Genomic DNA, 26,753 nt, shown 5'->3' with positions numbered 1-26,753 from the left:
CAGATGGATATATATATATATGTTGTGGAATACCTATACTAACTATAAGCAAGCAAATCTCTCCCTGACTCAGCAGCAGCTGTCCCTACTCTGTCTGATTCCGGGGTAGACTGTGACAAGCATAGCGGCACCAGGTCTTATATCTGTGCGGCCAGCCAACCACTGTAATGCCCACAACCAACATGGCTACGGCATTACAGTGCATGGCAAGCAATCCCTGCATGTTCATTGGCTCTCTAAAGAGCGGCAAACATGAAGGGTGGGGACCTGAGTTCACGCCCGAGCAACCCAGAAATACTCGCCGAGCTTGTCGAGCACCGTGATGTTCGGGTGAGTACTGAATAGTGGCGAGCACGTTCGCTCATCACTAGTTGTTACCGACATCTGGTGAGAATTTCATGTCAATAGCACCTTTAGAAATACATTTACTTTGAAAATCGGTGACTTGTTCAATACTTATTTCACTTGCTGTAGATGACCATAAATATAAGATCACTGTCATCATGTAACAGCTATTATTTCCAGTTTAAGTAAAAGATGTGCCAATTTCTGCAATACATTTTTATGGATGCAGATGAGATTTACAGCATATGTAGCCACTTATCTCAAAGAAACAATAGGATCAGCAGGTCTAGGTGCCACAACAGCAGATTTTTCCTTACCTAGTAACTGCAGTTTTAGTATGAGTTGCTTGGATACCTTTACAGGCAATAACACTCAGCAGTGGTAAATAGCAAAATTCATTTTATTCCAGTGTAAATTATGTTGTAGGCCAATGCAACTGGAGGAGGAGGACACGTGGAACTGGTCCTAAGAGCCATGAAGCAGTTTACATATGAGAGTCTTTGCTTTCCAGAAGCAATCAAGTTGCGGGGCATGGATAACAAAGAGGAAATTCCCTATTATTTCTACAGAGATGATGGAATGAAAATCTGGGAAGCAACACTTGTGTAAGAAAATTTAGTTTGTCTGACTGTCCATTATTCTTTCCATCAGTGTGCTAAAGCATGTTCATCTGGTTTAGGTACATTTGCATAGCTTGGACACACTGTTAACCAGTAGAAGTATTAAACGGTTTACAAGATAATCCAACCACAACTGACTGCAAGTGCAGTACATTTCACAACCCACAACTTATTCAAAAATGTAACCAAAATGTTGGTACGCTTTGCTAACCACGTGAATACTAAGAAAACAAATTTAAAAAGTACATTGTTTATAAGCCTAATAACCCGATAATAAATCACAACATCATAATAATAGATTAGCAGGCAAACTACTAACTTGCTTGCAGAGATATTGTTAATAGAGATAAATGCAAACAGGAACTTGTAAGGAAATGGCTAACTGTAGGATAGTATTGGCAAACTTGCTTGCAGAGATGCGGTTTAAACTGGAAACTTGCTTGAAGAGATGCATTACCTTAATAGCAAACACTGAGATGTGAACAGCGCCAAGAACAGTAACAGATATAACAAATACAGGGCCTGCCATACAAGAAGGAAGCAAGGGCCGGCGCTTGAGCTGAGACAGTTGAGTAAAACCTACCTTACTACATGTTGGGTTCCAGGATCTTTCAAGTGGCTGCCCACAACTCACATTTTGATGAACTATCCATAGTGTATGACATCAATATCTGAATGATGGTAGTCTGACACAGGTCACACCTACTGATCATCTCTTATAAGATGACTAAACAGACACTGTGCAATATACTACAGTAGTATAGATTATAGTTTACAATACAACATTTTTCCTCAAAATATCTCATATGATTACTTAAAATAAAAAAGCAAGATAATTAAATAAAATCTTAACCACAAATGTAAAATTATACTGTTTATTAGAAAAACCCATAAGTCAACAATAGGCTGGAAATTGTGGTTTACTTGGAGATGTTGGTATTTTTTAGTATTCTTGTAACAGGGAAGCGAACTGTAGGTATCACTATAGAAAGAGAGGTTTTCTACTATAGAGCTATGTTACATTTTCCAGCTACAATGTTTTTCTATTCATTCTAAGTACAATAGAGGAAGCAAGGTTTGAGTAAGATAACTTCATTTGGATGATGTTCCTCTATGATGATTTATAATTCCTGGAAATTTACGTTGATAAAAAATTTGAATCCTCAGCACTTGATACCTTTTAATGGCTGACAAAAAAGGTGATGACAAACAACAAACTACTAAAACTAGCTAGGACTTCCAATGTTTATCTTTTTAACCTATTATATCAATATTATTTCCTTTAGTTAGTAGTCTGATGACATCCAAGAATGACTGCACTTCTAAAGTAATAAAAGATAATATTCTCCCAAAGATAATACATTAACTGGGAAAAATGTTTGACTTTGTTTTTATATTTGCCAAGTGCACGTCTTCTCTGTGGTAAACACATAGAATAAGAATTGCTGACGTAACTGTATTTTTACTAAGTTGCACAACCACAATAGCAATTCTTCCTTTTTTTGCTGCATCCTGTGTATCTCCTTCCTCAAGGCACACCATGCAACAAGGCAAGCTTAAATTAGAACTGTATTTCAACAAACTTTCCATAACTCAATAATACAGGCGAATATAAAAATCTTAATACTGTATATCTTATCAGAGAAATCTGCTCTTTCTCCACTTATCAGACACTCGTTTCTCTTCCCCCACCTCCTAAAATTATCATCTATTCTGAAAAAGCATGTCAAATTCCTCTTGGTCAAAGAAAAAAGCGCTGTCAGAACAGTGAGGTGTCAGGTTACACAGCCCATTATATTCTATCAAGAGGAGAAGAAAGAGGAGGTATGAGGAGCAAAGTGAGGAAACAAGCAAAGGGAGACACAGGAGGATTGTGTTGAGCTTTCTAACAAGTCTTTTACCTCATATCATATCTTGATTCACATGAAAACTTCTCAGTACTGTTGTAAAATTTCCTCCATAATACTGCTGCTTCTCTCTGTGTGCTAATTGAGGAATGAAGAACATGAATCTACCTCTGTGTGCTGTGCAATATATAAGAGAGATCATAGCAGCTGGTCTTCTCCCACCAGTCTATGATCAATTGCAAAATAGAGCTGTGTTTTGCAGAGTATGGACCGCAATGCTTGGACTAGTCAAAAATTTCCTGTCCCAAATTTAACAGCCTCATAGGCATAAATGAGGTAATTAAGTTCAAGTTAGGAGAAATTCAGTGTGTTGTGATCCAAACTTAGACCGCAAAACATATATATATGAATCCGGCCTAAAGGATACATTGCAGGAGGAGAAACTGGTAAAAATGCAGGTGACAGGTCAGTTAATGGTCAGAAATAGTGTTATTCCTCATATACACACAGGACAGTTTATTCTGAAATATTATTTGAAAGTATGTTTACCCTTTACAGGGTTTCATTGGGTTGTACAAAATGAAAAGTCGTCTGAACTCATTAATCATCTAATATGCATTGGTGCATGGGGACCTCCTTACTCTCCCTCAAGAGATGATGTTAGGAAAGAGATCCTTCTCTGGAATCTGAACATTTTTCATAGGGGAGAAAAGTCGCTGCCAGATAATTCCATCAATGGCTCTATTGTAGAGAACGCAAGAACGATAAGCCAGCATAGTGTTTTAGAGCCGCAACGCTCAGATCTACATCTGCATCAGGCTTGTCTTAGACCTACACTTATCCTAGAACATCCTCCTGCAAGCTAGTAGCCAGGAAACAGTTAGACAGTGCAGGAAAGTATATACACTATTGGCTTGATTAATCAAGACTGGCATTTTGTATGCCAGTCTCGATGAACTGTGCACTGGAGTAAGATGCACCAAATTCTTTAAGAGACGTACGCCTTTTAATGAATTTGGTGCATTTTTCAACTGGTGAGCGCCACCCCCAGAAATATTATTGCAGTCAGGGACTGGAGTATATTTCTGGCATAATTTAAGCCACTTTTGTGGCATATGTTATGATGAATTATTGGCCACGTTGCATGACGCCCCAGTTTTACTTATTTTTATAAACGTGGGCAGAGCTGTAAAAAAGTCAAAAGTCACAATATTTCTGTGCAATTTTGAATTGCGCACAAATGTTGTGACACTTCACTTCAAAGTATTTTACACCAGAATTCTAGTTAAAACAGCTTGATGAATCATGTCTTTTATATACATATTATTTAAATGGCATATACAGCTCTGGCAAAAATTAAGAGACCACTGCACAGTTTTCTCTACATGTCTGACAGCCATTCCATTCCAGTGTCAGTTGAATTCCAACCAAAGTCCACCTCATTCTACTTAATGTGCTTCTGATTAGGTGATCACCTGAATCAAATCTTATGTAACGAGGGAAAGTATAAAAAACACTGCTGTGGTCTTCACAATCCTCTTGCAATAGGACAAGCTGGATGGCAAAACAAGTGCTAGGAATAGCCCAAAAGTAATTTGAATGAAAAAATAACTTTTACCCATGCCAAAGGAGTTGAAAAGAAAAGTCTTGAGTGAGGAAAAGGGCTCAATTCCGGCTTTACTAGCAGAGGGATACAGTGAGCGTCATGTTGCCTCCATCCTTAAAATTTCGAAGACGGCAGTCCATTACAACAAGGTCAAGCAGCAGACATTGGGGACAACAAAGCTACAGACCAGCAGAGGGCGAAAGCGACTCTCCACTGACCGGGATGACCGTCATCTTATTCGAATGTCACTCAGCAACCACAGGATGACATCAAGTGACCTACAAAAGGAATGGCAAATGGCAGCTGGGGTGAAGTGCACGGCAAGAACAGTTCGTAGCTGACTCCTAGAGGCAGGCCTCAAGTCATGTAAAGCTAGAAAAAAGCCTTTCATCAATGAGAAGCAAAGGAGAGCCAGGCTGAAGCTTGCCAAAGACCATAAGGATTGGACCATAGAGGACTGGAGTAAGGTAATCTTCTCTGATGAGTCTAATTTTCAGCTTTGCCCAACACCTGGTCGTCTAATGGTTAGACGGAAACCTGGAGAGGCATACAAGCCACAGTGTCTTGCACCCACTGTGAAATTTGGTGGAGGATCGGTGATGATCTGGGGATCCTTCAGCAAGGCTGGAATTGGGCAGGTTAATCTTTGCGAAGGCGGTATGAATCACGGCGCCGCATACAAGGTTATCCTTGAAAAACACTTGCTTCCTTCTTCTCAGGCAATGCTCCCCAACTCTGAGGACTGTTTTTTCCAGCAGCACAATGCCCCATGCCACACAGCTAGGTCGATCAATTTGTGGATGAAGGAGCACCACATCAAGACTCTGTCATGGACAGCCCAATCTCCAGACCTGAACCCCATTGAAAACCTCTGGAATGTAATCAAGAGGAAGATGGATAGTCACAAGCCATCAAACAAAATAGAACTGCTTACATTTTTGTGCCAGGAGTGGCATAAGGTCACCCAAAAGCAGTGTGAAAGACTGGTGGAAAGCATGCCAAGACGCATGAAAGCTGTGATTAAAAATCATGATTATTCCACCAAATATTGATTTCTGAACTCTTCCTGAGTTAGAACATGAGTATTGTTGATTCTAAATGAATAAGAACTTGTTTTCTTTGCATTATTTGAGGTCTGAAAGCACGGTTTCTTTTTTATCATTTTGACGATTTCTCATTTGCTGCAAATAAATACAAAATTTTTAGCTTTGAATTTCGGAGACATGTTGTCAGTAGTCTATAGAATAAAACAACAATATACATTTTACTCAAAAGTATACCTATAAAGAGAAAAATCAGAGAAAATGAAAATTTTGCAGTGGTCTCTTAATTTTTGCCAGAGCTGTATATATATATACATATAAGAATGGTGGCAAAATATTACTAAACAATATTCTTAAAAAGACTCATTTTGCATAAGGGGGAGTATAACATTCACCCTCCTTACATGTCTACTTGGCACAGCATCATTCTTTTGGCTGTGGCTGTGTCTGGCATCGTAGCCCATTCCCATTCCCTTCAGCTGATCTAAACTATTCTGATATATAATACCAGGCACAGACACTAATAAAGCGATGCCACTGTGCCTGATAAACAATAAAAGGGACGGGGATGATCAAGAGGGTTGTCGAGAACCAAATCGAGACTCATCTGATATTTATTCTAACAACTGGCAATCAAGTTTTCAGGATTAGAGACATTTTCTGAGGCTAATCTAAAAATTCCAGTTGTATTTCACTGAACTAAGATAATGTGAACAAAATAAATAGGAATGTTTTAAAGGAAACTTGTCACGTTGCACATGCAGTCCAAAGTAGAAACTGAAAGAATAATATTTCGGTTTGGTGGAAAATATTCAGTATTTAACTTGTATTTTATTCATTGAAATCCTTGATGTTTGTATGTATGAGTCCAGTGGGCGGTCCTATTAGTGACTGACATCTACTTTTGCATGCACAGTCATACAGGGAAGACTGTCAATCACTGACTAGGACGACCCACTGGACTCTTGCATACAAATACCCAGGATTTCAATGAGTAAAACACAAGTTTTAGTGTCTAAATTTAATTTATTTAGAATGTAAATTAAGTGTGGGAGAAAACTGGAATACACGAAGGAAACCCACACACACACCTTGCATAGAGAAAACACAAAACACTTTGCAGATGTTGTCCTTGGTGGGCTTAGAACCTAGGACCCCAGCACTGCAAAAGCAACAGTGCTAACCACTCAGCCACCGTGGTGCTCTATAAAGGCCTTTGAATAGTTAAATAGTTGAAAGATACTGATGGCCCTGGGGACATCAATCTAGGATAAAAGTGGACACATCATATGAATACAAACTGATGAACGTTTGGCTTACAATTAGAGTAATAAATGACTTTGGACATGCGTTTGTAATAAACATAACTTTATGTTCTTACAGTTTTGTGGAAGATGTAGTGAACATTTATTATGAAAGCGACAAAGCAGTTTGTGAAGACAGTGAGCTTCAAGCTTTTGTAAAAGATGTATTTGTTTTTGGCCTTCGAGACAATGAAACCTCTGGTAAGATCGTTAATACTTTTCTTTACACCGTCCGTAACATCAATAAGATTATGACAACTTTACAAATCGTATTACTTGTAACAGTGAAACTGTGATACATAATATACCCATTCCTTAATAATTCAACTTTCATAGTAGAAAAGCCTTTAGCAGACGCTTAAAGGAGTTGTCCAGGACATACTTATTGGTGGTTTATCCATACGATTGGTCATCAATATGAGATTGGTGGGTGTCTAACCCCCGCCTCCTCCGCTGATCAGCTGATATATGCTCCGGCAGTGGTTGGATGTCAGGAATATACGGAGCAGAACAAAGCAGCTCCTTACATTATTCAGTGACCGCAGATGAGTGCTGCAGTTTATCTCACTTCAGATTACTGTGTCCAGCATTGTGCAGTACTGTAACGCACTGTAAGTCTCCTATGATGACGTATCGTCACATGAGACAGAAAGTTGAATATAGTGTTCTATTCTTATCTTACACACAGATCTGCACTATATCCACATGTTTCTGTGTGTATTTTCTGCAGAAATTGCTTTGTTTGAATAAGGACATTAACTTATAAGTTCCCATGCTAGAAACAAAGTTGTTTACCCACCATTTTGGAAAGGTGCCAACAATTTTGTCTGGCCCATTTCTGGAGTTTTGTGTGAATTTGCCTTTTTTTCTGTTTTTTTTCTGTTGTGTTGTTTCACAAACAGAGTGATCTATTTCAAGTGTTTATTTCTGCTAATGTTGATGATTATGGCTTACAGCCAATGAAAACACAAAAGTCATTATCTCAGTAAATTAGAATACTTTATAACAACAGCTTGAAAAATGTGTTTTAAATCCAAAATGTTGGCCTACTGAAATGTATGTTCAGTAAATGCCCTCAATACTTGGTCGGGGCTCCTTTTGCATCAATTACTGCATCAATGCGGCGTGGCATGGAGGCGATCAGCCTGTGGCACTGCTGAGGTGTTATGGAAGCCCAGGTGGCTTTGATAGCAGCCTTCAGCTCGTCTGCATTGTTGGGTCTGGCGTCTCTCATCTTCCTCTTAACAATACACCATAAATTCTCTATGAGGTTAAGGTCAGGAGAGTTTGCGGCCAATCAAGCACAGTGATACTGTTGTTTTTAAACCAGGTATTGGTACTTTTGGTAGTGTGGACAGGTGCCAAGTCCTGCTGGAGAATGACATTTCCATCTCCAAAAAAGCTTGTCGGCTGAGGGAAGCATGAAGTGCTCTAAACTTTCCTGGTAGACGGCTGCTCTGAGTTTGGTCTTAATAAAACACAGTGGACCTACACCAGCAGATGAACGAAATTACCTTGGAGGGTTCAACCATAACTCCCAAGCAGCACGCCCGCTGCCTTGGGGTCATATTTGTATATGTCTTACCTTGTATTGAATTTATTGTCTGTACATGTCCCCACTTAATTGTAAAGTGCAGCGGAATATGTTGGCACTGGATAAATTGAAATTATTATTATTATTATGACACAGCTCCTCAAACCATCACTGATTGTGGAAACTTCACACTAGACCTCAAGCAGCTTGGAATGTGTGCCTCTCCACTCTTCCTCCAGACTCTGGGACCTTGATTTCCAAATGAAAATTGGAACTCTGGGACCTTGTGGAGTGTGTCAATGACTGCCTTCTGGACATCTGTCAAGTCAGCAGTCTTCCCCATGATTGTGGAGCCTACTGAAACAGACTAAGGGACCTTTTTAAATGCTTAGGAAGCCTTTGCAGGTGTTAGTTGTTAATTATTGTAAGTTACTGAGATAATGACTTTTGTGTTTTCATTGGCTGTAAGCCATAATCATCAACATTAACAGAAATAAACACTTGAAATAGATCACTCTGTTTGTAATGACTCTATATAATATGAGTTTCACTTTTTGTATTGAAGAACTGAAATAAATTAACTTTTTGATGATATTCTAATTTAGTGAGATGCACCTGTATATCCCAGGATGGAGGTCATATATACCAGAATGGGGAACATATATTCCAGGGTGGAGAAAATATATATGTGTACCAGGATGGGGAACATATAAACTAGGATGGAAGTCATATATACCAGGATAGGGTCAGGATGGGGGACATTACTACATAATGGGGGATGGGGGCAACTCATATATCCTTATAGGATTTAGAACGCTAGAAGGGCCCATACATCTGACCAACATACGGGGGCAAATGGGGGGGAGCCAGGTCCAAATTTCTGGATTCTAGTTATCCACTGATTAACGGACTCGCTCGAGTACGATGTGCCTAATTCATTAAGAGGATAACGCGACTTGAATTAGGTACACCTTTTAACTGGCGTGTGTCTCTGCAAGAAATGTGCTGCTGTCAGTGACTTGAGTACATTTCTGGAATAAATTACACCACTAAGGTGGAGTAACTTTTCATGTATTTGACTGGTGGCCATAGTTATGAAACCTCTTGCCCATATTAAGCAAACTTGGAGATGAAAGTGGATATAAAACCCTCACTGCCGAAGATCCAATATACAATAGGATACCAAATGCGGTATGGAAGCATTTTTATTTGTCAATGCTTTTCGAGGTGATCATACCTTTTCAGCAGGACAAACCACAATGATAGCTATCATTGTGGTTTGTCCGGATGAAGAGGTATGATCACCTCGACAGCAGGGGTTTTATATCCTCTTTCATCTCCAAGTTTGCTTACTATCTGATTTTACTCTTTCCTTTGTAATCCAGATAAGACCCTTTTGCGCTTATTGTCATTCCAGTTTTCATGTAAACACGTCCTGTCCATATTGGCATACCTTGCCAAGACTGGCCTGAAAACGCGAAGCATCGCAATATCTTTACGCAACTTCGGAGTTGCACAAAAATATTGCAACTTATGACGGTGTTTTACACCGGAATTCTGCAGTAAACACCTTAATGAATTGGCTGCAAAGTTGTATCCACTGACAAAGCTTTGTTTAGATAAAACGGAATCCCCTTTTATGCTCCGTTATACTGACTCACCCTTATAGTTACATTATGATGCATGTAATACTGCTCTGACCTTTCCACAATCATAACACTAAACAAATTAAGAACATTTAAACATTTATTTGGTGAGTTTTTGGAGCTGTGCATTTTCACTGTGCAAAAAGTACAGCATATTACAATTCCAGCAAAGTGAATGGGATTTACAGAAATCTCATGCCCACTGTGCTTTTGTTTTACGAAGTGTAAACTGACCTGAGGTGCGTTTTTTAAATGTACAACGTCAATTTCGCTTGTGGCAAATATGCGTTTTATTTACAGATTTCCCCATAGACTTGAATGACATGACGAGAATCTGCAGATAAAAAATACATATGCCTTATAAGTACGTTTCCATAGTAGAAATATAATAAAAACATATCAAAAGCAAGGCAGTTTTAGTTAAAACATGACATACCAAAAAGACACAGACACCACAGCAAAAAAATGCAATAAAAATGCATGTAAAATACGCACTTAAAAATTAAATGAAAAAAATGCAAGTAAGTTATAATTGAAGAAATGCTGCCGAAAATCTTCAGCATCAAAAACTCACAAATACTCATCGTGGGAACGTAGCCTGATGCTCAATCTTCTACCTTTTTGAAATCAATACCCATTCTTCCATTTTTAGCTGCAAATGCTTCTCAATAAAAGCTAAAAATACCAACAAACTTCCCTTAATTTTCACCAATGCATCTGCAGAAAGTAAGTACCATAGGTATGAAAGAACTCTGTCCATACAGGGACTGAACTTACATCCTTAATATCATTAACGCCATGCTATAGCCAGCCTGCCTAATCATCCTTTTGTCGTGTCGTTTTTTTTTTGGCACCCTTATACCTTTACCCCTTTTACCTACTGTTCTTGCCTTTCAAGAGTATTCAAAGGTTGCTGTCTATCAGAAACAGCTTCATACCTGTACACTGGTTTTGTCTCATATTGCATTTCAGCATCTTTCATTTTAATAGGACTGAGCTGCAGTACCGCACACAACCTGTGAACAAGGTATGGTGCTGTTTCTGGAAGAAAGCAGCCATTTTTTAATGTGCGTTCATATAATTCATAATATAACTCAGTCTAACAAAGAAATAATGTAGCAGCAATGTACGTGTACAACACAGCAGATCTCCCTGTGATCAGATAGGTGTGATATAAGTTTTTATTTTAGACCACCCCATTTAAGCATGACAAAGGCCAAAGAGCCACTTCCAATTGAGGGTATGTGCACACGATCAGTAATTGCTGCGGATTGGATGCAGCGCACTTGCGGCCAGGTGTTACAGCATAGTGGATGGAATTTCCAGAAATCCCATGCCCACTATGCGTCTCTGTGCTCCTGTGGATCACCCGCGGACACGGACATGTGGCGCGTCTTCACAGACCGCAGCATGTCAATTTCTCTTTCAGAGTCGCTAGTCTCTAGCAAGAGAAATTATACAGTGCAATGTATAGGATGCGGTGAATCCGCATGGTTCAATGAACACATATGGATTCACCTGCGTGCAGCGCTTTGGACGCTGCATAAAGTATACTGCATTCAAAGTGCTGCCAATACCGACCGTGTGCACATACCCTTACTGTGAAACACAAAAGTTAACAGATTGTTGACTACAGTATTGTTTACTTATGGTCAGCAATGAAGGATGTGAGTAGAGAATGTCTCTAGGTGGTTGAGAACTCTGGACAGTTGCACCTTTTACTCCTATTCCCCAACCTCTGTAATCTCATCTTGATTATGGCACATTTTTTTGGCAGATTTAAAATATTAAATGCATAAATAAAGCAGAATAGGTAGGATAGATAGACAGACAGGATAGATAGTTGGTAGATAGATACAGTTGTGCTCAAAAGTTTACATACCCCGGCAGAATTTTTGCTTTCTTGGCCTTGTTTCAGAGAATATGAATGATAACAAAAAAATCTTTTTCTCCACTCATGGTTATTGGTTGGGTGAAGCCATTTATTGTCCAACTACTGTGTTTTCTCTTTTTAAATCTTAATGACAACCAAAAACATCCAAATGACCTTGATCTAAAGTTCACATACCCCAGTTCTTAATACCATGTATTGTCCCCTCTAACATCAATGACAGCTTGAAGTCTTTTGTGGTAGTTGTGGATAAGGTTATTTTCTCAGATGGTAAAGCTGCCCATTCTTCTTGACAAAAAGCCTCCAGTTCCTGTAAATTCCTGGGCTGTCTAGCATGAACTGAGCGCTTGAGATCTCCCCAGAGTGGCTCAATGATATTGAGGTCAGGAGACTGAGATGGCCACTCCAGAACCTTCACTTTGTTCTGCTGTAGCCAATGACAGGTCGACTTGGCCTTGTGTTTTGGATCGTTGTCATGTTGGAACGTCCAAGTACATCCCATGCGCAGCTTCTGGGCTGATGAGTGCAAATGTGCCTCTAGTATTTGCTGATAACGTGCTGCATTCATCTTTCCTTCAACTTTTACCAAGTTTCCTGTGCCTTTGAAGCTCATACATCCCCAAAACATCAGCGATCAACCTCTGTGCTTTACTGCAGGAATGGTGTTCCTTTCATCATAGGCCTTGTTGACCTCTCTTCAAATGTAACGTTTATGGTTGTGGCCAAAAAGTTCAATTTTGGTCTTATCACTCCAAATTACCTTGTTCCAGAAGTTTTGAGGCTTGTCTCTGTGCTGTTTGGCTTATTGTAGGCGAGATACTTTGTGGCATTTGCACAGTAATGGCTTTCTTCTGGCGACTCGACCATGCAGCCCATTTTTCTTCAAGTGCCTCCTTATTGTGCATCTTGAAACAGCCACACCGCTAGTTTTCAGAGAGTCCTGAATTTCAGCTGATGTTATTTGTGGGTTTTTCTTTGCATCCCGAACATTTTTCCTGGCAGTTGTGGCCGAAATTTTTGTTGGTCTACCTGACCGTGGTTTGGTTTTTACAGAGCCCCTGATTTTCTATTTGTTAATCACAACACAATTTGAACACTGCTGAATGGCATTATCAATTCCTTGGATATCTTTTTGTATCCCTTTCCTGTGTTATACAGTTCAACTACCTTTTCCCGTAGATCCATTGACAATTCTTTTGCTTTCCCCATGACTCACAATCCAGAAACGTCAGTGGCTGGATGAAAGATGCAAGAGTCTGTCTGGATCCCAGAAACTCACTCAGCTTTTATGCACACACACTGGTTACAAGCATACAGGTCACAGGTGAGGATGTTACCTTTAGTAGCCATTCAAACCCATTTGTGTAAAATTCTGTGCATGTTATCAGACCACAATCACTAGGGTATGTGAACTTTTGATCAGGGTCATTTGGATGTTTTTGGTTGTCATTAAGATTTAAAAAGAGAAAACACAGTAGTTTGACAATAAATGGCTTCACCCAACCAATAGCCATGAGTGGAGAAAAAGGTTTTTTGTTATCATTTATATTCTCTGAGCCCAACTGTAGATAGATAGATAGATAGATAGATAGATAGATAGATAGATAGATAGATAGATAGATAGATAATTAACAAATTGTTTTTTATAGGTTTTCCCAAAACTCTCAAGACCAAAGAGAAATTAGTGGAATACCTCACCCTTGTCATCTTCAATGCGTCTGGGCAGCATGCCGCTGTGAACTTTGGACAGGTTAGTCTGTAATAATTGTGATGACAAGATAATATAAGTACATCTGGTGGTCAGCTGGGTAAGAAACAAGCAGGAGTTGTTTTTTTGTGGTGGGATTGGTAGACTGGGTTCTGTTGGAATAAATATGACAATTATTAATTATGGGATTCACTTTAATATGAAGTAAGTAAAAAGGTTCCACGTGGCCATCAGAGTATTTATTCATTTTATGAGAATCTACAAAACGTTCAAACTACTTTCATTTGCAATTAGTAGAAAAAATATCTTATTAAGTGTTCATGAAAGTAGAGTCAGGTCTAAAGCTTGGACACACCTGTCCATGCAATGGTTTTCTTTGTTCTTTTTGGATATTGCACATTGTAGATTCAGACTGAAGGCAGCAAACCACAAAGAAACATACATGGAAACAGTAAGCAAAAAAATATATGAAAAACAAACCAGAAAATGTATTAAACTTTAGATTCCTCAAAGTACCCTATTTAATTGTGATGACTGCTTTACACAACTTTGGCATTCTCTAAAGCAGCTTCATCAGGAGACAAAAATCCATTACTTTAAGTCATGAAGGTCAGTTAATCCAGAAAATTGCTAGAACCTTGAGGGCATCCTCAAATGCAGTCATTAAAACCATCAATCACCATGATGAAAGGATAAGTTCATCAGTTACCAGGCACAAAAACTACAAAATGACAGCACCTCAAATAACAGCCCTCATAAATGATGCACAGAGATAGAATAGCAGACACATCTTAGCATCAACTATCAAAGGAGACTGTAACAAGCAGGGCTTTATGGTTAACCTGCAAAGAAGCCACTGCTGAGTATCGCAAACAAGGAGAAGAGAATTGTTTGGGCTGAGCAACACAAGGACTGGACCTTAGATCAGTATAAATCTGTCCTGCGATGTGATGAATGAAAATGTTACATTTTTGACACCAACTGTCATGTTTTTGTGAGACAAAGAAAAGGTGAGTGGATGGGTCCTAATTGTGTGGTGCCCATTATGAAGCATGGAGGTGGATGTATCATGGCGTGGGGTGCTTTGCTGGTGACACTGTTTGTGATTTATTTCAAATTCAAGGCACACTTACCACAGTATGGCTGCCATGGCATTCTTCAACTACATGCCATCCCATCTGGTTTGTACTTAGTGAAAGCCATTCAATGTGACTACCTGATGAAGCTGCTTGAATGAATGTAAAGTTGTCATCAAATTAAAAGGGGGGTACTTTGAGAAATCTAAAGTTTAACACATAATTTGGTTTGTTTCACATATGTTTCTTTACCCCTTGTTTCCATATGTGCTTCTTTGGCGTTTTGCTACCTTCAGTCTGAATCTGCAATGTGCAGATTCCCATGAGAACAAGGAAATCCATAACACGAACAGGTGTTGTCCACTGACTGATACTCTAAGTATAGGATAAAAGAACGGTAGAATGACCTCACAGAGTTGATTTGTAGTCTGTAACCATGGAGGAACATAGCTGTGCATAGGATATTTCTAATAAGAACATTTGTAATGTATCTGTATAGATTAATAATAAATGTATACAATCTATTAAGCATAAACAATGTCTTGTCCTCTCTTACCTAATATATTACAATGTTGTTCCCCACAGTACGATTGGTGTTCATGGATCCCAAATGCTCCTCCAACCATGCGATGCCCTCCACCAACAAAGAAAGAAGATGTTACAATACAATATATCATTGAAAGCTTACCTGACAGAGGTCGATCATGCTGGCATCTTGGAGCTGTATGGGCTTTGAGTCAGTTTCAAGATAATGAGGTAAGCAAGTCAGTAATCAGAAGATTCGGCATATGTCCTTCAGGTATCTATTTGATTTGTTTAAAGTTTTCTACCTTTGACAGCTTTAACGGCAATCTGTCAGTAAGATCAACCTCCCCTCCCTCCTCCTTGATCAGTAAGATCAACCTCGATCCCTCCTCCAAACCAAATATATGGGCATGCAGGTCTTTGAAAGCTAAATTCAGCAACACTTTTATATCTTCTATCTGCTGCTGTATTTCTGAGAAATTGGCCCTTTATTTCATATGCCAATTAGGCATTAAGTGCTTTGTGTTACGGATCCGGGTGGTGGAACCTCTGTGCTGCGGTGCAAGGAGGGACCAGAGGGGTGTAACTAGGTATCAACTCGGACTGACCAAGGTCGCACGGCGGCTCAATTGACTCCATGAACCAGTGAAGGACCGAGCAGAGGGACCAGGTGCTACTCTGGGCCTATCCTTGTATGAGAACAGGTGACTCCCATGGGTAACTGGCAGGAGCCTCCGGGTAGGCACGGCAGGTAACTGACAGGAGCCTCCAGATAGGCTGACTGATAGGCACGGCAGGTAACTAGTACGTTCTCTGGGTAGGCAGGCAAGCCAGTCCCATAGACAGACTGGCGGGTTTGGATCATAGGCAGACCGTCGGGCTGGAGAGTACACTTGGCTGGCGGAGACTGGTAGTCAGGCAGGCGGGCTGGACTGGTAATCAGACTGGCGGACTGGACTGGTAGTCAGGCTGGTGGACTGGACTGATAGACAAGCTGGCGGACTGGACTGGTAGTCAGGCTGGCGGACTGGACTGGTAGCCAGGCTGGTGGACTGGTAGTCAGGCTGGCGGACTGGACTGGTAGCCAGGCTGGCGGACTGGACTGGTAGTCAGGCTGGCAGCGGGACCTGAGGGCTGAAGCAGAATTTAGAACTCAAAGCTACAACCTTGCACGGGCACCTCCATTTTGGAGCAGGTGCCTTTTATATGAGAGGTCCTCCGGCCATTGGCCGGTGATTCCTTAAGCCTTAAGCACAGTGCCCGGGAAGCTGCGCGCGCCGGCAGCAGAGCAGGAGAGCCTGTCAGGGGGCAGAGACGCAGATACTACACTTTGTGTGTGACAGAACACTTCCCTACCCTCTGCCTCCGCCTCCTGAGGTTGTTTCGCTAAGAGCACTATCCTCTTTAAATTGATTGATAGCTCACTGTCTGATTTCGTTGCCTTGCAGTTGGCCTCACACACAAAGGGGGCTTTCAATTGAGTTGGTGTTAGGAGGGGAAAAAATCTCAGGAGGCAGAGGCTTGTGAAGTGTTATGTCATGCCCAGAGATCTTAATGCCTCATTTGCATATGAATAAAAACTCTGGTTTCTAGGAAATGCAGCAACAGATAGCAGATATAAAGGTCTGGATGGATTTACATAGCAAAAGTCTTGCATGTCAATACATGTCGTTTGGGGGTGCTAATCTTACTGACAGCTTGCCTTTAAAAAGTTGTAGGCCTCTCTTTAGTATAAAAATTAGTTTTACTTCAAAATGTATTAATACAAGGCAATGTTTTATTACTAAATCTTTTATATAATGGATCATACAGCTGCAGAACAAAGAACAATTGTCTTCACTACTTGTCTATATGTGTCTAGATTCTAAGGAAGACACACGTTAATGTTGCTCCCTAAGCACAGTGCCCGGGAAGCTGCGCGCGCCGGCAGCAGCAGCAGGAGAGCCGGAAAACGCCGGGCCGGGAGCGCGGCAGTAAGAGGGACGGCGTCTCTGCCTGTCAGGGGGCAGAGACGCCGATACTACAGTACCCCCCCCTTTACGCCCCCTCTTTTTTAGGCCTGAAAGAAATTTTTTAAGAAGAAGTGGGCGTGGATGTTCTCCCTGGGTTCCCAAGTTTTCTCCTCTGGGCCAAACCCCTTCCAATCCACCAGAAAAAAAGATTTTTCCTCTTACCCTCTTGGTGGCCAGAATGTTCTCTACCTCATAGACGTCCTCAGTGGAAACCGGAGCTGGGGAGGTACCTGGATTGTCGGAAAAAGAATTAAGCACAACTGGTTTGAGGAGAGATACGTGGACGGAGTTGGGAATCCATAAGGTGGCCGGGAGTTTTAACTTGTAGGCTACTGAGTTGATTTGCCTGAGGACTTCAAATGGACCGATGAACCGAGGACCCAAATTATAGGAGGGTATTTTGAGACGAACATGTTTGGAGGAGAGCCAAACCTTGTCTCCCGGACGAAATTGAGGCGGATCCAGACATCTCTTATCAGCATGTCTCTTCATCCGCTTGGAGGATTGAAGAAGTGCGGATCTAATGTCCTTCCAAATGGTGGAAAATTCACTGACCAGAGACTCCGCGGCAGGGTTGTTATAGGAGAACTTGGCCCATGGTAGGAGCTCTACCCAATCGGTATGGTGAGCGTTGACGAAGTGCCGGAGGAAGCTGGTAAGGATCTGGTTGATACGTTCCACTTGGCCATTGGACTGCGGATGGTAAGCTGAGGAGAAATCCAGGGTGACATCCAGCAGCTTACACGTAGCTCTCCAGAAACGCGAAGTAAACTGGACCCCGCGATCAGACACAATGTGGAAGGGTAGGCCGTGGAGATGAAAGATGTGATGGATGAAGTCCTTAGCCAGCACAGATGCAGACAGGAGACCAGGCAGAGGGATGAAGTGGGCCATTTTAGAAAAGCAGTCAGAGACCACCCAAATGACCGTACAACCGGCAGAAACAGGAAGATCAGTAATAAAGCCCATAGCAATGTGTTGCCATGGGGCAGCAGGTACAGGAAGAGGCAGGAGGCGGCCGGCTGGAAGACGTCTGGGAACCTTGTTGCGGGCACAGGACGAACAGGCCGTGACGAAGTCTACCACATCCTTGCACAGGGTAGGCCACCAGTAATACCGAGTAATGAGTAGGAAGGTCGTCTTCTGGCCAGCATGGCTGGCTAGTTTAGATGAATGACCCCAGTGAAGAACCTTCTTACGATCTGGAACCACTACAAACATCTTACCGGGTGGGAGACGAGACAGGTCCAAGGGGGCCACACTCATCACTTTGGAGGGATCAATGATATACATAGGCTCCTCCTCTTGATCGGAAGACAGGAAGGATCGGGACAAGGCGTCTGATTTAACGTTCTTGTCCGCAGGGCGGTAATGTAGGGTAAAGTTGAAGCGGGCGAAGAATAAAGACCACCGGGCCTGACGCCTTTGGGCATTCTGTAGATATGCCAGGTTTTTGTGGTCAGTGTAGATGACCACCGGGTGCAGAGCCCCCTCAAGCTGGTAATGCCACTCCTCCAGCGCCAATTTGATGGCTAACAGTTCTTGGTCTCCTATGGAGTAGTTGCGCTCGGATGAGGAGAAGAGCTTGAAGAAGAAGCCGCAGGTTACCATTCTCCCGGACGGAGATTTCTGGGTGAGCACCGCTCCGGCTCCGGAAGAGGAAGCATCAACCTCCAGAAAGAACTGTTTGTTGCTATCCAGACGGTGCAGCACTGGGGCAGAAGAGAAGGCTTGTTTTAAGGAGAGGAAGGCCTCCTCTGCTTCGGACGGCCATTCCTTAGGATTTGCTCCCTTACTGGTGAGCGCAGAGATGGGAGCAGTCCGGGAAGAGAAATGTGGGATGAAGAGACGGTAATAGTTGGCGAAGCCCAGGAATCGCTGAATCGCCTTCAACCCCTCCGGACGGGGCCACTTTAAGACAGCAGAGACCTTCTCAGGGTCCATCCGAAGACCTGTCTTAGAGATAATATAGCCCAGGAACGGAAGAGAGGTCTGCTCGAAGAGGCATTTCTCAAATTTTGCGTATAGGTGATTCTGCCTGAGCCTAAGCAGGACCTGACGAACATCCCTCCGGTGTGTAGGAAGATACAGAGAGAAGACCAAAATGTCGTCCAGGTACACCACCACGCAAGAATATAAGAGGTCACGGAAGATGTCATTAACTAATTCTTGGAAGACGGCCGGAGCATTACAGAGACCGAAGCGCATCACACGGTATTCATAGTGACCGTCCCGGGTATTGAATGCCGTCTTCCACTCGTCTCCTTGGCGGATCCGGACCAAGTTATACGCCCCACGAAGATCGAGCTTGGTGAAGATCTTCGCGTCTTTAAGGCGGTCGAACAGCTCAGAGATGAGCGGCAGGGGGTATTTGTTTTTGATGGTAATCTGGTTGAGTCCTCTATAATCGTTACAGGGGCGTAGTGAACCGTCTTTCTTTTTTACGAAGAAGAATCCGGCTCCAGCCGGGGAGGTAGATTTCTGGATAAATCCCCTAGCCAGATTTTCTTCGATGTACTCCGACATGGCCCGGGTTTCGGCCAACGACAAAGGGAAAATACGTCCACGGGATGGAGTGGCGCCGGGTACCAGGTCGATAGGGCAATCATATAGCCTATGAGGTGGCAGTGTCTCTGCTTCCTTCTTGTCGAAGACATCTGCATAGGACCACTAAGGTGCCGGTAGACCAGGTAAATTAGCCGGAGTAGACGGAGGTCGAGCCGGGCGAACCGGGATCAGGCAGGTCTCATGGCAATCCTGCCCCCAACAGAGCACCTCACCGGATTGCCAATTCAGAACGGGTTCATGTCTCTGTTGCCAGGGTAGACCTAGCAAAAGGGAGTGAGAGAGTCCGGAAAGCACATGGAAGGAGATCCTCTCTGAGTGCAGCATTCCCACCTGAAGGGTTGCGGGCTCTGTGACGAGCAAGATGGTCACCGGAAGGAGTCTTCCATCCACGGAAGCGACAGCCAATGGTTCAGCCAGAGGTTTGGTAGGAATCTGATACTTCTCTACAAGGGACTGGGAAATGAGATTCCCAGCGGCTCCGGAATCCAGATGGGCGGTTTCAAAGAAGCGGTTCTCTCCACAGGAAATAGAGATGGATAAAGTCAAGAACGGAGAGGATTTACTCTTGCCTAGGATGACCTCTCCGAGCGGTCCTAGACACTGGAGTTTCCCGGCTTCACCGGGCAGGAACGGATCAGGTGCTCCTTACTACCACAGTAGAAACAGCTCCCCTCGGCTCGGCGTGTTTCTTGGCGAGACTTGACCATCTTGGTCTGGTCGATTTGCATGGGTTCGGGCGAGCGTTCCTGGGGAGTTGCTGGTTGGGAGCCAGGTTTCTGGAAAACAGGAGCAAGACGAGGAAATCGTCTCTCCTGGTTAGTCTCCTTAGCACTTTCTAGGAAACGGATGTCAATCCGGGTTGCTAGTGACACCAGGTCATCCAGGGTGGCAGGAATGTCCCGGCTGGCTAGCTTGTCCTTAATCCGACCGGAAAGACCCTCCCAGAAGGTGGACACCAGGGCCTCGTTGTCCCAGGCAAGCTCAGAAGCGAGGGTACGGAACTGCATGGCATACTGGCCCACGGTGAGACTCCCTTGGCGGAGACGGAGCAAAGAGGAGGCAGAAGAAATTCTTTGTCCGGACTCATCGAAGACCCTCCGGAAGGCAGTGAGGAAAGCCGGAAGATCAGACACCAGGGAATCCCCTCTCTCCCATAGAGGGTTTAGCCATGCCAATGCTTCCCCGGTGAGGTGAGACATGATGAACACCACCTTGGCCCGGTCGGAGGGAAACTGATGTGCCAGAAGTTCAAAGTGCAGAATGCACTGGTTCAGAAAACCCCGACATAAGATGGCGTCACCCCCAAAACAAGGAGGCGCAGAAAGCCGGGGTCCTAGGCTGGATGCCGTGGTATTGGTAGGCAGAGGCGCCGCCGGAGCGGGTGTCGTTCGGCTCGAGGCGGACACAGGTGGGACGGACAGTGTGTCCAGGCGAGAGTTGACAGGCCGCAGGTAGGTCAGGATGGTTTCCTGTTGGGATCTCTGATGAGAAACCTCCTGGTACAGGTCAGCAAGCAAAGGAGCCTGGGGGCCACCGGGTTCCATGGGCCCATGCAAACTGTTACGGATCTGGGTGGTTGAACCTCTGTGCTGCGGTGCAAGGAGAGACCAGAGGGGCGTAACTAGGTATCAACTCGGACTGACCAAGGTCGCACGGCGGCTCAATAGACTCCATGAACCAGGGAAGGACCGAGCAGAGGGACCAGGTGCTACTCTCGCCTATCCTTGTATGAGAACAGGTGACTCCCATGGGTAACTGGCAGGAGCCTCCGGGTAGGCACGGCAGGTAACTGACAGGAGCCTCCAGGTAGGCTGACTGATAGGCACGGCAGGTAACTAGTACGTTCTCCGGGTAGGCAGGCAAGCCAGGCCCATACACAGACTGGCGGGTTTGGATCGTAGGCAGACCGTCGGGCTGGAGAGTACACTTGGCTGGCGGAGACAGGTAGTCAGGCAGGCTAATCAGACTGGCGGACTGGACTGGTAGTCAGGCTGGCGGACTGGACTGGTAGACAGGCTGGTGGACTGGACTGGTAGACAGGCTGGCGGACTGGACGACAGGCTGGCGGACTGGACTGGTAGTCAGGCTGGTGGACTGGACTGGTAGTCAGGCTGGCGGACAGGACTGGTAGGCTGGCGGACTGGACTGGTAATCAGGCTGGCGGACTGGACTGGTAGTCAGGCTGGCGGACTGGACTGGTAGTCAGGCTGGCGGACTGGACTGGTAGTCAAGCTGGTGTACTGGACTGGTAGACAGGCTGGCGGACTGGACTGGTAGTCAGGCTGGCGGACTGGTAGTCAGGCTGGCGGACTGGACTGGTAGTCAGGCTGGCAGCGGGACCTGAGGGCTGAAGCAGAGTTTAGGACACAAAGCTACAACCTTGCACGGCACCTCCATTTTGGAAGAGGTGCCTTTTAGGTGACACCCCCTGAAGAAGGCAGCGCCGAAATGCGCGTTGGGGTGGAGGCAGGACCTGGATGTGAGCCCTATCTATTTGCGGTCTGGTGCTTAGGTATTAATATATATATATATATATGTATATATATATATATATATATATATATACACAGTACAGACCAAAATGTTGGACACACCTGCTCATTTAAAGATTTTTCTGTATTTTCATGACTATGAAAATTGTACATTCACACTGAAGGCATCAAAACTATGAATTAACACATGTGGAATTATATACTTAACAAAAAAGTGTGAAACAACTGAAAATATGTCTTATATTCTAGGTTCTTCAAAGTAGCCACCTTTCGCTTTGATGACTGCTTTGCACACTCTTGGCATTCTCTTGATGAGCTTCAAGAGGTAGTCACCGGAAATGGTCTTCCAACAATCTTGAAGGAGTTCCCAGAGATGCTTAGCACTTGTTGGCCCTTTTGCCTTCACTCTGCGGTCCTGCTCACCCCAAACCATCTCGATTGGGTTCAGATCTGGTGACTGTGGAGGCCAGGTCATCTGGCGTAGCACCCCATCACTCTCCCTCTTGGTCAAATAGCCCTTACACAGCCTGGAGGTGTGTTTGGGGTCATTGTCCTGTTGAAAAATAAATGATGGTCCAACTAAACGCAAACCGGATGGAATAGCATTCCGCTGCAAGATGCTGTGGTAGCCATGCTGGTTCAGTATGCCTTCAAATTTGAATAAATCCCCAACAGTGTCACCAGCAAAGCACCCCCACACCATCACACCTCTTCCTCCATGCTTCATGGTGGGAACCAGGCATGTAGAGTCCATCCGTTCACCTTTTCTGCGTCGCACAAAGACACGGTGGTTGGAACCAAAAATCTCAAATTTGGACTCATCAGACCAAAGCACAGATTTCCACTGGTCTAATGTCCATTCCTTGTGTTCTTTAGCCCAAACAAGTCTCTTCTGCTTGTTGCATGTCCTTAGCAGTGGTTTCCTAGCACCTATTTTACCATGAAGGCCTGCTGCACAAAGTCTCCTCTTAACAGTTGTTGTAGAGATGTGTCAGCTGCTAGAACTCTGTGTGGCATTGACCTGGTCTCTAATCTGAGCTGCTGTTAACCTGCGATTTCTGAGGCTGGTTACTCGGATAAACTTATCCTCAGAAGCAGAGGTGACTCTTGGTCTTCCTTTCCTGGGGCGGTCCTCATGTGAGCCAGTTTCTTTGTAGCGCTTGATGGTTTTTGCAACTGCACTTAGGGACACTTTCAAAGTTTGCCCAATTTTTCGGACTGACTGACCTTCATTTCTTAAAGTAATGATGGCCACTCGTTTTTCTTTACTTAGCCTCTTTTTTCTTGCCATAATACAAATTCTAACAGTCTATTCAGTAGGACTATCGGCTGTGTATCCACCAGACTTCTGCACAACACAACTGATGTTCCCAACCCCATTTATAAGGCAAGAAATCCCACTTATTAAACCTGACAGGGCACACCTGTGAAGTGAAAACCATTTCCGGTGACTACCTCTTGAAGCTCATCAAGAGAATGCCAAGAGTGTGCAAAGCAGTCATCAAAGCAAAAGTTGGCTACTTTGAAGAACCTAGAATATAAGACATATTTTCAGGTGTTTCACACTTTTTTGTTAAGTATATAATTCTACATGTGTTAATTCATAGTTTTGATGCCTTCAGTGTGAATGTACAATTTTTATAGTCATGAAAATACAGAAAAATCTTTAAATGAGAAGGTGTGTCCAAACTTTTGGTCTGTACTGTATATATATATATATATATATATATACAAATTTGCACTGCTACTAGATAATCTATCACTCATGCCTTGCATTATCTGTTATACATGTCCTTTACTCATGATCGCAAAATATTTTTGACTACTATATACTTGATGTTTAATACGCAAGTTGTGAGTTTGGTTACCTTGCGGTCCTATGCTTGGGCTATATATATATATATATATATATATATATATATATATATATATATATATATATATATATATATATATACATATATTGTGTACTGCTACGCTAGAATCAATAACTGATACCATGCACTAATACTTACAAATGTTTTTATTAATGACCGCAGAGCACATGAGTCATTACATATAACCCTAATAGGGATTAATGATTGCAGGCTACACCTGCTTATGTGCACACAGTATTTAACTAGTATGGCTATCTAGCCTTATTTGGGTTGTACAACATGGGTCTTGCGTGTCCCATTCCGCGATGTATTTTTTACACATTGTATGTTATCTGCACCAATTATCTGAGTTTGATACTTTTAAAAGAGTTAATACTTAATAAAAAATATTTTTATACTATGAACGTGGGCTTCAGATCGTGGTTGCTTTGTGGGAATATATAAAGCTACAACCTTGCACGGGCACCTCCATTTTGGAGGAGGTGCCTTTTATATGAGAGGTCCTCCGGCCATTGGCCGGTGACTCCTTAGGCCCTAAGCACAGTGCCCGGGAAGCTGCGCGCGCCGGCAGCAGAGCAGGAGAGCCTGTCAGGGGGCAGAGACGCAGATACTACACTTTGTGTGTGACAGAACACTTCCCTACCCTCTGCCTCCGCCTCCTGAGGTTGTTTCGCTAAGAGCACTATCCTCTTTAAATTGATTGATAGCTCACTGTCTGATTTCGTTGCCTTGCAGTTGGCCTCACACACAAAGGGGGCTTTCAACTGAGTTGGTGTTAGGAGGGGAAAAAATCTCAGGAGGCAGAGGCTTGTGAAGTGTTATGTCATGCCCAGAGATCTTAATGCCTCATTTGCATATGAATAAAAACTCTGGTTTCTAGGAAATGCAGCAACAGATAGCAGATATAAAGGTCTGGATGGATTTACATAGCAAAAGTCTTGCATGTCAATACATGTCGTTTGGGGGGTGCTAATCTTACTGACAGCTTGCCTTTAAAAAGCTGTAGGCCTCTCTTTAGTATAAAAATTAGTTTTACTTCAAAATGTATTAATACAAGGCAATGTTTTATTACTAAATCTTTTATATAATGGATCATACAGTTGCAGAACAAAGAACAATTGTCTTCACTACTTGTCTATATGTGTCTAGATTCTAAGGAAGACACACGTTAATGTTGGTTTAGAATATCTTTCACCTTCTTTCATGTTGTCATCTAGTTGTTTCTAGGCATGTATCCAGATGAACATTTTGTTGAAAAATCTGTAAAGCAAGCAATGGCTAAATTCAGGAAAAACCTTGATGACATCACCAGTTTCATCCTTGACCGCAACAAGAATAAAAAGCTGCCTTATTATTACATGTCTCCAGACAAGATCCCGAACAGTGTTGCTGTATAAGTTTACTGAAGCTACTTGCTGGATCAACAAGATCACACATGAATGTGTAATAATGAGGACCAGGAGTTACAGTCGTCTGATAAAGGGCTAAAAGTTTCATTTTACTGCAGTACTTCTTTTTCATGTAACAAACTACATTCATGTTTATGCTATACAGATATCTCAGTTAAAGAGAATCTGTCAGAAGGATTTCACCCCACAAACTTTTTATAACCGCATGTAGCTCTTTCAAAGAAAAGTCGAGTAACACCTGTACATGACCAGTTTATTCCCCCGTTAATGAAAAATCAGTGTTTAAATTTATATTCAAAGAGGCTGAAAAACTATTTGTAGATCGGAATCCTTTGTCACTCCAGCTCTATTACCAGAACAGTGCGATGGCACTGGGCAGAAAATAGAGCTGGAGTGACAGAGGCTTCAGATATTCTATAGCCATTCAGCCATGTAAAGGTATTGCTGGACTAGTATTTAAAAGAGCTACATACACATATAAAAAGTTTGGGGTGAAATCCTGCTGCCAGATTCTTTTTAAGATTACTCTTAATTTTTATGAAAACCATACACAATATAATACCAACACATTGTAACATCAGGTAAACATAGATGCTTAGATGGGAACTACAGTAAATTTTAACTACGGTAAATATGTTTGTAGTGCTATAAAATATAAATCTTGTCACACACCACTTACATTAGTGATATAAAACTAACAATGGTAATATAAAACATAACAGGTTATTAGTTATACAGAAGTAAAGTGTATACAGATGACTGACAACGAGTTAAATTCTGCCTACACAAGGCACTAACTAGTTTCTCCTTCAGAACATATAGGCAGAAAAGAAAATCCTATATTTTATCTTCTATTAATTGTTTTTATATGTTGATTTTAACTTTGAATAAAAAAATTAAAGTAAATTAAATTTTCAGTCTCCAATTCCTATATGATAGAAATTCCCTCCTGTCAGCGTGTTTTTAAATGTGGATGTAGTGATATATCTGTCACCCAATAAAAATTTTACCTATTTTGTAGAGGTCTAATGTCTGATAAGTCATGAGAAATCTAAAATAGAAATAACTTGAAAATCAGGCGGGACTTGAACAAAAGGCATGCAAATGTACCTGGAAGAAGCAGTCCAAGACTGTAGGATTTTAGGCTCCTAAACCACCACCATCATGTTATGTGGGATGGAGTAGGATTATAATGATGCCGCTAGGTTTTAACCTCACACTTCCAGTCTTATAGAGGACTTGTCACTTGC

The 26,753-nt window shown here is 42.6% G+C and overlaps 1 protein-coding gene across 1 annotated transcript in view; it reads left to right on the top strand.

Annotated features, from left to right (window-relative positions):
• The window catches only part of ALOX5 (arachidonate 5-lipoxygenase), a 128,889-nt gene extending 102,529 nt beyond the window's left edge, over positions 1 to 26,360 (top strand). Inside the window, exons 10-14 of the mRNA XM_073685699.1 lie at positions 772 to 950; positions 6,845 to 6,966; positions 13,486 to 13,586; positions 15,206 to 15,376; positions 25,312 to 26,360. Of these exons, the coding sequence (XP_073541800.1) occupies positions 772 to 950; positions 6,845 to 6,966; positions 13,486 to 13,586; positions 15,206 to 15,376; positions 25,312 to 25,491 (753 nt within the window). The 3' untranslated portion in view covers positions 25,492 to 26,360. The remainder of the gene's footprint in view (positions 1 to 771; positions 951 to 6,844; positions 6,967 to 13,485; positions 13,587 to 15,205; positions 15,377 to 25,311) is intronic.
• The last annotated feature ends 393 nt before the right edge of the window (positions 26,361 to 26,753 follow it).

Source organism: Phyllobates terribilis, unplaced genomic scaffold, assembly GCF_046119375.1.
Source record: "Phyllobates terribilis strain yellow unplaced genomic scaffold, ASM4611937v1 Scaffold_5__5_contigs__length_657084704, whole genome shotgun sequence".
NCBI classification, from domain to species: Eukaryota; Metazoa; Chordata; class Amphibia; order Anura; family Dendrobatidae; genus Phyllobates; species Phyllobates terribilis.
Note: the sequence above shows the minus strand (reverse complement) of the source record. Positions and strands in the feature narration are given on the sequence as shown.